An 11,073-nucleotide genomic window follows, 5' to 3' on the forward strand; every position below is an offset into this window, starting at 1 on the left:
CCTTATTTTCTTGATCTTCACCCCCCCACAATGTACTCTAAGTCAGTTTTTGTACTTGTGGGTATTGGCTGTACTTCTTCTTGAGGCCAAAACGGGGAGACTTTTGTCAGATACTCATACAAAACCAGAGCATGCTTATTACGGATGAGTAGCCTTCCTCTCCTCCCTTTGCAACCGTTTAGTCCTGTTTACAAAATACATCGATAAAAATGGCTCTGTTTTCCAGCTTGTAGTCCAACTTTCCAACGTTAAATAACACGTGCCTGTGTGTATAAATGCGCACGCACACGCTCTGGCCTCGTCAGCCAGCAGGATTTTTAATTCCTGGGAGGGATCACCATATGGAAGTGGATGGACAGTAAGCTGTTACTGCGCAGAGGAAGGAGGAATGATTCAGGGCTGTCTGCTGGATAGTTTTCAAAATGCTTTGGCAGTTTGACTCATCTATATACAGAGACTGGGTTAAAAAAAAAAAGTCACAAAGAATGTCACTGCTGGAGGCGAGGATTTTGAGTTGTGCCAACACATCCATGAACATAGGGCTGAAGCGAGATGAAGTTGCAGCTCTTTTCGATTTGCTTCCTCGTTAGAAACAGACAATTCATTTACGCATTCAAGTATGAAAGAACTTAAGCGGAACAACATATTATAGCGTGTAGTCACTGTAATTTAAGAAATGCGTCTTCTAACCTCTCTGGGGAAGGAACCGGTCATCATTTTGCAGCAGCACGTAGCTCTAAGAGACTTTGACCTATCTGGCTTCAAAGTCCTCCTGCAACATAGATGCCAAATAATCCGGACAGCTTTGAGCAGGCTTTCTCTTTCCTCTGAACATACGTTAATCCTTCTGCTTGATGGGGGATATTTGCCTTCGGAAGAAGAAATCTGACTTTATTAAAAACGGTAGTGATGCCGTTCATCTCTCATAGCGACCCTGAGATAGTTACTTTGGTGTGTTTGGATGTGCTGTGCAGTGGAAGAGATTTTCTGTGTTCACAGCTGCTGTTGATTTCCCCCGCCCATACAAAACAAAATACACTATGAGTTAAGGAATTTCTTAGTGCCTAGTATAGTGTCCTTTTCTCTCTTGTTGTGCTGGTGCAATTTGTAGGGCTGCCTTCAGCTTCTCCCCAAGAAAAACCACATTTTATATTTCATACTGCTAACTATATCCTCCCTATCTCATATTCTCCACACCTGTATAACTTGAGAAGATCTTAGATAATTAATTACAGAAAAGCAGTGCTCTTTTCTGTTATTACCTGGTTGTCTGAAACTCCGAGTGTGCAGAAGCTCCTGTTGCCCAATAAACGTGTCTTCGGAGTAAAAGCCTGTGGCACAGCCTGATAGCTCAAAACTTTCTTCTTTAACACTCTTCACACCTTCAGTACTCTTACATTATTCCTTTTCTGGGCTTTAATTGGTAGTCAGTGTGCCGCATACACAAAAGCCAGCAAATTGAACAGCATACAAAAACAAGAGTGCAAAAAAAAAAAGGCAGCCACAGACCTACTGCTTGCAACACTTCCAAACCAAATAACCTCCCCCTAGCCCTTTTTATATACAGCTGAGCTAGAGCTGCTTAAGTTCACCTGGGAGCATACTTAGGGTTTCAGCTGAGTAACCCTGCCATGCCAGTCATCTCTAGGCTTTTGAGGATAGACTTGTAGCCAAGAGTTAGTGCGTAAGCATGACATTGTTAGGACCCCCCCAGATTTCAAAGTTTGTTCAGAGCTTAAATATTGTTCTTACTAATGCCCTGGTGTTCTCATATTCAGGTTTTCTTTAATTTACATAATACCAGGGCCATACTATTTATGTTTACATGGTTAGATTTGTAGTGGAGAGCACGTTTTAGTAGCTTCAAAAGTTTTCTAAGGGAACTCTTTAGAAGAAAAGCCGGCAAGAATTTTTTTTTGATCCCACTTGAAAAGCAAAGAAACCGAACGCACATATTCTGCTCATGCCACACCTGTGTTACCTGAATTTTAGCAAAGGCCTTGCTTGAACCCGCAGGGTGCAACTCCGCAACAGCTCAAGCTGACCTGAATCGGTGCTACTTCAGTTCCCACGTCCCTGGCTGGGTCTTCCTGCTTTGTTCCTTGCGACAGCGCTAATACGCGTCCGATTTTGGGGTTAACCGATTCAGGGAACTCGGTGTAGCTCCCTGAAGACTGAGCAAAAATAGGTTGGGATTTTTGGATACTGGTTTATTTCCAGGACAAGCAGAGGGGGAGATGGGAACGATAGGAGTTGGGAGCCCAGGCAGAATTCATTTCTGCTTCAAAAAAAAAATACATGTGGTGGCTTTCAAGTCTTGCTCAATGTTGCTGTTATGCAGAAGAAAAAAAAAGTATATTTGATTTAGGTTTGTTTTCCCTTTTCTGTAACTGTGGAAATTACACTGATGCTCGTTTGACTCACTACTATTTCAAAATAACATTAAAGTGACTAATACCTGAAAAATGTGCGTGTCGTTTGACTCGCAGTTCAGGGCTCGTTTCATTGGAGGGCCTCCGACTGCCGCAAATTGCTTTAAATTGGCAGAGCGCTTCTCATAACGAGCGATATTTCAACATAACTTAATTGGGTTCCCTGCCAAGGAGGAAACTGTAATCCTGAAGCTTTTTGATGGTGTCACCCGGTCAGTGGTCGTCTCTTGGCCTGTGGGCAGGTATGGATGAGTATGGGGTGACTCGAACGGTCCAACCACCGCAGTTTTAAAGACTTCATCACCAGGCCCTGGGATATTTGTCCAACTTCTGCCCCGTTGCGAGGAGCGAAGCTGCTGGGGTCTGGCGGTGGGAACGGCAAGCCCCCGCTCTGATCTCCAGCGAGGCTGCTCAGCAGCTGGAGGAGACGGCTGCCGCTTCAAGGCTTTGATTCGACGTGCATGTGACAGCAAGGACCCCTGGCTGGACTGAGCCTTCCTGAGCTGTTCGCCATCTGTGGCTGGCTTGCGATGAAACGGCGAGCAGAAATACAAGTAATTTCCCACTTGCTTTTTTAGCTGGAAATGCACCTTGAGAAGCCCATAGGAAGCACCCGTGGCCAAAGCTTTTGCCAGCAGTATGCAGGGCAGGGAGGAGTTTGCAAAAACTGAAATTTAAATCTGCCTGGGTCTGATGTTACTATAATATTAAGCTGTAGAAAACAAGAATGCGAAGACCCGCTAAGCACAGCGTGTTTCACAGAGCACTCACCCAAATGCTGATGCTAAGTATTGGACAGCAAAGTTTGCGATGTCTTAGGTCCAGATGCGGTAGGAACATGGATTGTTTTAAGATACAACAGATTAAAAAGCGAAATGAAGACCCATCCTGGGTCAGTTCAAATGTCTGATGATTAAGACTTAAAGATCAAAAAAACTCCCTTCTGCCATAAGCGCTTAATCCTTTGTTAGTATTCTGCTTGATTTTCACCACCCAGCTTTTTGGTTTCTCCCTTCTAATCTGCAGTATGCCTGACAGATGAAACAAATATTGCCAGGTAATGAAATCTCATTTTCTATTAAAGGATCATTGCAGGTCACTCTGTGACAGTGACGTGACAGCTTTACTTGCTGCAAAACTAGCTTGCTGCTTTTTCGCACAGACAGACTCGCTCCGTGTATGCCGTGTCTGAAATGCTAGGACTGTGGTCTTGATTCAAGCGTGTATCATGTAAAATTTGTAGAGTAGCATGCTAGATTATACACTCGGTGCTACTCGAGGCAATTCGGCTTTAATACAAAGCGCGGTAGCGTTGCGATGTGCTTCCTCGCAGGCGTTGGGACTGGGACCGCGCTCTCCGCAGCTGCCAGGGACTGCAAGCTCTCCCAGTGCTCTGGTCTCGGCCCCCCCGTCTCGGCAGCGATTCACGGCTCTGCTGGATGTCTCTGGTCGGTTCCAGGGGTCTAGCAAAATCCAGGAAGAGCCGTGTCGAGACTCGCTGGAATGTCGATTACTTTCATACGTGTTTAAGGGCAAGGATGCCCGGGAGAAAAGGTGAAATAGGGCTCTTGCGGCTCTCGGCAGAGGCTGTGAGGAATCTGTTCTTGGGGCCGGGGCTGCTCCGAGCTTCTGCACATGCACGTATTCAGCAGCGAAGATAAAACCAGCAAACCCCGAGCGCCGGAGATATAGCACTTCGAAGCATAGCCTGTAACTCTGATTGTGTCGGGAAGTACCATTCCCAATTTTGGGGTTCTGAAACGAGAATCGAAGGATTTCAGGTCTCATCGCCTCGAACTGAATTGCTGCAGCTGAGCAGCATGAGCGCAGAATCTTCTTACCCTGTAGCTTTCCTCGCCGTGTGACTTCACCTGTAAAGAGAAGTCAGCTATAATTAGATGTGGGGCTCACTTCTGCCCTGCGCTTGCAACAGGGAGCCTTAATTCAGCGTGAATGGAATTTCCTTGGGTGTTCGTCGGGGAAGGAAGCACCAGACCTGTAACTGAGACCCTTCGCAGGGGACGGCCCTGACAACTGCACCGGTGTAATGCTGGAACGCTGTTTTGGCTATCTGCATCAGTTAGAAAAAAACTGCAGTACTTTAAGCTCGTAAAGGGGACGTGTGTGATCTTTGTTTAGTTGGACAAGCTGAAAAAAACCCTGAACTCGTTTCCTCAAATTCTTCATAGTTTTCTGTCTTGTCAGTTCAGCAAACCAAACGAGTAGTAGTTGTTTGAAGAGCTTCACAGCTATTGCAGCCAGTTGTAGTAGAGACGTATGTATGAGGGAAAAAATGCATCCTGTAGACCATCTGCTTTGGATTTGTATAAAATCAAGGTTTGTGTATTTTGTGTGTCTGGGGAGGGAAAGACCAATGAACAGCAAATTCAGCTAACCTCATGTTTTTAAACCAAACAACCCCTCTCCCCCCCCACCCCCCAGTCTTTCTCCGCACGATGGTCTGGGGAGGTATGGAGGGAAACTTCTCCCTGTGTCATCTGGAAAGTGTACGTTTTTTGAATGGGACATCAGAGCTTTCTTCTGACAAGAATCTGGAAAACGAGATCAGTTGAATCTGTGTGTGCGCAAGCTCACCCTTAAGACCTGAGTGCATCTGATATTAAAGTTTTGGACTGGGCTGAAGCCCTGTATGCGTAAGAACAGCTAATGAGAATTTTACCTGAGCTTGTTTTATGTCTCCTTTATGCCTCCTCCTCCTAAGGCCATTAGGAGTAAAAAGGTCTTGACTGATACTAAGCATGAAAAAGCACAAAACAGAAAAGCTAATTGAGCTAATTCCCCTTCAGACTGCAATTTCAAGTCTTGCATAAGTGGACTGCAAAAGTAGGACTTTGTTTGTTGAAAATAATTGCTATAAAAGCGAAGAGAAGAGCCTTCCCTTCGATCGTAGGTTTCCTGGGAAAACTACAGGAGGGAACAATCCGTGTTGCGCCGTGAACAGCGAAACGCTGTCATCTTGTCTGCAGGTTCTGCACGCAGCAAATAGCTCAGCGATGACGTAGGTTATGCTTCGGTCTGGGGGATAAACTAGGAAATCCAGAAAGTCTGCATCGGGGCAGTACAAGGTAACACTGTGCATGACTGCGGAAAACCAAACTTTGTAGGAAGAAGTGCCCTTTTCCGTTACAGGCCCTTATTCTGCAAAGTTCTGAGCACCTGCTTAACTCCATGCGCTAGGAGCCGTTGGGCTGACGTCAGCATAATACTTATTGTACATAAACTCCAGGGCATGTGTTTTTGCAGAGTGTCACTGGGAAAGGTAATCTCCTGGTGGGCTAGAAATGAAGAAATGTTGTCGAGTGGCAGACGGTAATGGTTGTGATGGTCTTTCAGACTAACAGGGATGCCAAAGGAAAAATATGATCCTCCAGATCCTCGCAGAATTTACACCATCATGTCAGCAGAAGAGGTAGCCAACGGGAAGAAGTCGCACTGGGCCGAATTAGAGATCTCGGGTGAGTTGATTTGGTTTTGAATTTTGGTTCGGCGGAGTTGTTGGTGCCCCAGCATCGCACCAGAAGCTTTCAGGTAGGGGATCCTGTTGCGAAAACAGTTTTTCTGAGTTGGGGGAGGAGGAGTAACTGACTTACCAGATTGCCTTCGAGCTTGGCTGGCTCACATTCAGCCCAGCTGATTTAAAACACCAAGTCAGACTGGACGCGTGTTTTTGGGTAGCACGTCTGCTTCCCTAGAACTGCGCCTCTGTCTCTATCCTTTTAACTGGGATAATTATTTAAAGTCTGCTCGTAGAAAAGATACACGAAGGTATCTTCTGCAAGCGTCACTGAGTGTTCCAGTGAAGTGGTAGGGTTTCCACACTGGAAATCCCACATTCTTACATACCCCATAGTTTGTATCTGATGATTTGAGAGTGCAAACCTGACTGTTCTTCGCTTGTCTTTTTTAGGTAGAGTGCGGAGCTTAAGTACGTCACTTTGGTCACTGACGCACTTGACTGCTCTGCACCTCAATGACAATAATCTTACTCGCATTCCACCTGATATTGCCAAGCTTCATAATCTGGTTTACCTGGATCTGTCATCCAACAAACTCAGAAGTTTACCAGCAGAACTAGGAAACATGGTATCTCTCAGGTGAGAGAAATTATTCTGGTTAACTTTTCAAAAATCTATATTCTGGGATTGGGACCGAGAATTTGATTTTGCTTTCCATTCTTGGATTTAAAATAATTCTGAAAAATTCAAGATTGGTGCAAAGCTTCAGTTCTAATAATTACTTTTGGGTTCATTACCCTTCTTTTCTGATCTGTGCAGATACGTGTCTGTAAGCTACGTAGTCTTCTGCTCCGAAACATTCTTTGAGACTTGGTGATTGCCTGCTGTTTAAATTCTCCCTGATTTAATGTTGTGTTTTGGGGTTTTTGTGGCTTTTTTTTTCCCTAATGAAAGTATTTCGATCGTGCTTTGAAATGGGAAGATTGGCATATCTTTCCATAATAGAAAAAAATTCAGGGTGAGAAGTGTCATCTTTGAAGATGATCGGCATATAGCGCTTTAAGAGTTTTCTTCTGAAGTGATACTCATCAAAAGTGTTTTTGCATTTGCTGCAGGGAATTGCTTTTAAATAACAATCTGTTACGGGTTTTGCCTTATGAACTTGGACGGCTCTTCCAGCTACAAACCCTAGGTTTGAAAGGTGAGTGAGTTCTTTACAGTTAAATATTCCTAGGAGTACTCTCGAATTACTGAGGGGGTTGGGCTCAAAAGCTTCGTGTATTACCTCAACATTTTCTTACCGTTTATTTGAGATGTTAAGCTTGTAGCAAAAATGACCAGCCAGTTTGAAAACAATGCTTTTCTTTTTTAAAGCTATTAAACTTCCTGACGAGCCTATTTCTAATCTGTAGCTAGGTAAATAAACCCTTTAACCTACTGTATTATTGATTGAGGTGAGTCGAAGGAAGAAAGTCTATGTGTGCTAGCGATTTCCGTAGCATCTGTTACTGTGGTATTCTCCAGTTCCAAGTTAAGCAACCTAAATATCTTCTGAGTCAATTCGTCTGTTCTCATTATGGGAGATTTTCTTTGGTTGGAAAGCCTCAAGAAAGTCAGGCAGCTAATCACCCAGTTGTTGTTTTATGCTGTTGGCAGGCAATCCTTTATCACAAGATATTCTCAGCCTCTACCAGGATCCAGACGGAACTCGAAAGCTACTGAACTACATGCTTGACAATCTAGCAGGTGACAGCCCTACAAATCTGATTGACAGAAGTGGTTTAAAAGCATGCATTTCTGACAGCATTTGCTGCTAAAACAAGAATCTGAACTGCTGAAGGGAGAGTATTTTCTAACTGCTTTTGCGTTTTTGTCAAGCGGTTCCAGTCGTACACACAAACACACACTCGCACACAGTGGCAGAGGTTGACATGTATTGTCTAAGCTTTTCCCGTGTTACCATGTTACAGCCAGTTGTTCCAACTGTTCGGTTCGAAACCCTTCAATTACCAACAAATTGCAGTCTTCCTTGCTGAAGCCATTTTGATACTTTCCACTAGAAATTATAATCCAAATGCAAGCAGAAAGTCAAATTTAGATCTAGAAATACCAAAGTGATTAAGAATATCCAGTACCTGACTTAAATCCTGCTTTGTGGTTCTGTAACTGAGCTTTCTGTTTTGCCACTTGATGGCTACTAAGTTAAAACACTGCAGGAATGATGGATACAGGGTGAGGTTCTTGGAGAAGGGGAATATAGGATGTCTGAAAACCCCTCCTTCTTCAGCATTATATTCAAGGTGCAGGAGTATGTCGGTGGTACTTCTAGATTTGAAAGCAAGAGACAAAAATAGTCGTGAATCTTATAACTGACAAATTTGCTCTTACTAGAGCTAGCCATTTAAATGATTTTTGCCTCCCCTGGAGTGTAAAAAGACTTGGGGAGTTGGGATTGCAAAGCACAGCATGGAACGTTATTGTTCAGTCATCATTTTGACTTAGAAATTGTAACTTACAAATATAAACCCTGAATCAGTCACTGTTTTACATTTTTTTTAGTTCATCCAGAGCAGCTGCCTCCAAGGCCATGGATTACTTTAAAAGAACGAGACCAAATTCTGCCCTCAGGTAAATTTGTGGTTCTTTTCCCTATGTTCACACGATGATGCGCTGAAAAACTTTTCTTTGGCTTTATTTTCAGAGAAGTCTTCTGCCTTACATGGATCAGATTGAAAATAGCAAACTGTGTTCATTCGTACTAAAACAATTAACATATGGCTATGCTGTAAATATCATTTTTGTAATTTGAATGGGATGCCGGTCATTTCTTTTCCATATTAGGCTTTTTCATAACTGTTCCAGCCGCTGATGCCCAAGCAAAAGAGTTTTTTTTTTTAAAAAAGTCATTTCTCAGAAATAATGAGAACTGTAAAATAACTGTATACAAATGCCGTGTCCGTGCACAGGCCGGCTGAAGTGAGACTTCGAGAAGTCCCTGTCTGCAAGTGAACCCGTGGAGTGCCTGGTACTGAAGTTAGTTTAATGCCCTCTGTTGTTGCTTTTGGTAAAGTGCAAGAGGCGGCATTTCTTCAGGCTGTCCAAATCCAGTGGCTCTTCTTCCCCTGCACATCCTGAATATAGCCCTCAAAAAGCATCCATGAGCTTGTATAAAAAAGAAGAATGCTAATATTGTTATTGCAGAAGATCAGATTAATAACCAGCAAGAATAACGTGGCGATCCTCTATACTTTTTCTTTTCAGAAGCGTGAAGATGGCAGGTCTTCAAAACTTAACTCGATTGCGTGTTAGGCAGGCTAAAGTTGCAGTTCAGATCATCTGTCACTTTTTTTATATTAAAGAACAACAAACCAGAAAAAAAATAGGAAGAAACAGGAAATGCCAAAAGTCTTGTAAGCCACCACAACATTAAGTTCTGCATTTCTGTTTCAAATTCCCTTACAAATCGGTATCTCAGTGGAGTTTTACGGACTTTGGTTTTATTATTTGAATCAAACTTCCTGAGCAGAAACAGAATTCGGAAGTCATTAGAAAGCACAGTGTTAGGCGAGTGAGCTGTGGAATATTTCATGATAGAAACTGTAACAAGCCAATTGGTTGTTATTATAAAATTGAAACAACTGAACAGCAGAAATCTTCTTTGACTATGAGTATAAAAAAATACAGCTGTGGGGTAGCCTCATCGTAAAACCTCACTTCTTTCCCTGCAAATATGGGCAGTCTTTTCCCAGCAGCATGGTGCTAGGATGTTGCATTTACCTATTTTTTAACTGGTGCAAAATCTAAGGGAGTTGAGAAGTTTGTGTGTGAAAGAAGTGTGTTTCAAGTTGAATGATCTGATGAGCTGCACGCTGACTTCTCTCTTTTTTTAAAAAATGCGACCAAATAATGTGTTAGGTGCTTGCTAATTCATGACTTAATTTCTCCTTCTCTTCCCTGCCCTCGCCCAGACCTCTCTCTCCCCTTTAGACTTGACAGACACAGATACAGCTTGATACAACTTAGAAATGTTGAACAGGTGCTAGGAAAATTGGACAACTGTTTTGGAATCAGACTGCCTAAAAATGAAGCGTTCTAAAGCAGCATTTCTCTCTGATGCTGTGGTATCATGACATAGCAACAGCTTCTTTAGCAGCTTGCTTTTCCTTTTGCTTTAGAACCGTACAGGTCACTTAAGCCTGAAGTTGCTGTATGAAGGCCCCCTCATGCAATAAATACTGGGTTTTGACTCCATCGCTGAAATGGCTGCTACTTTCCCTCTCCTTACCCCCAAATCCAGAGAGAGACTGTTCCTAGTTGTTGCCAACCCCTGGATCTCCCCCATCCTCAAACGTCATGAAGAATTGACTGCAAAATGGGATTGCGTTGCTTTGTTACGCACGTGACGCCCTCTGATTTTGGTAGCAATGCTGATTTTTTTTCGGGAAGAGTTTACCCTTTCATGGTAACTGCTGGCTCAGCAGGGCCTTTTTTACTCCTGCTCATGAAACTGTCAGTGGAATAAGCCCACTGACGTGTGTTCGGTAGGCCCTCCAGAATAGACCATGTAAGGTTCAGTATTTTGGCGTGAATAAGTTCAGCATTTGTAATCTTCAGAGGCTGATAACCTTTCCCTTTCTTTCTTTCCTTCCAGCTTCATTCACAGTTATGTGCTACAATGTGTTGTGCGATAAATACGCCACCCGGCAGCTCTATGGCTACTGCCCATCTTGGGCACTCAATTGGGAGTACAGAAAAAAGGGAATCATGGAAGAAATCGTCAACTGTGATGCAGATATCATTAGTCTTCAGGTAACTGGAAAATAACTGTGTTTTTCAACAGAAACAGAAAACATTAACTTGCACCTTTAGAATGAAATGCTCCCTTGAAAACACCATATTCGCCCGCTTGCTAACAAATTCTGGGGCTTACCAATACAAGCTAGGTGCACAGCTTGCTTACGCGTTGGCTTGTGTTTTATGAAATGAGACAAAGTAAGTGAGATATAAAATTAGCTAAATTAGGAGGTAATCTGCATTGGAAGATCTGGGTCTTTTCCCCCTCAGATAAGCATCCTAAATATTCTCCCTCTGGGTGTACGGGTTTTACTGCAGAAGGGGAAAATGTAGAATGCTATAACCCCGGATGCCACTGTTCCTAGTCCATT

The 11,073-nt window shown here is 43.3% G+C and overlaps 1 protein-coding gene across 2 annotated transcripts in view; it reads left to right on the top strand.

The window, feature by feature from the left end:
• Positions 1–5,796: 5,796 nt before the first annotated feature.
• Positions 5,797–11,073, top strand: part of CNOT6L (CCR4-NOT transcription complex, subunit 6-like) — a 10,621-nt gene continuing 5,344 nt past the window's right edge. The window contains exons 1-6 of one of the 2 annotated variants that reach the window (XM_009579013.1): positions 5,797–5,908; positions 6,361–6,547; positions 7,024–7,109; positions 7,565–7,684; positions 8,468–8,536; positions 10,560–10,717. In XM_009579013.1, coding sequence (XP_009577308.1) covers positions 5,797–5,908; positions 6,361–6,547; positions 7,024–7,109; positions 7,565–7,684; positions 8,468–8,536; positions 10,560–10,717 — 732 coding nt within the window. The remainder of the gene's footprint in view (positions 5,909–6,360; positions 6,548–7,023; positions 7,110–7,564; positions 7,685–8,467; positions 8,537–10,559; positions 10,718–11,073) is intronic. The other variant, XM_009579014.1, reaches the window with a different exon arrangement.

This window comes from Fulmarus glacialis, unplaced genomic scaffold (assembly GCF_000690835.1).
Source record: "Fulmarus glacialis isolate BGI_N327 unplaced genomic scaffold, ASM69083v1 scaffold39745, whole genome shotgun sequence".
NCBI lineage: Eukaryota > Metazoa > Chordata > Aves > Procellariiformes > Procellariidae > Fulmarus > Fulmarus glacialis.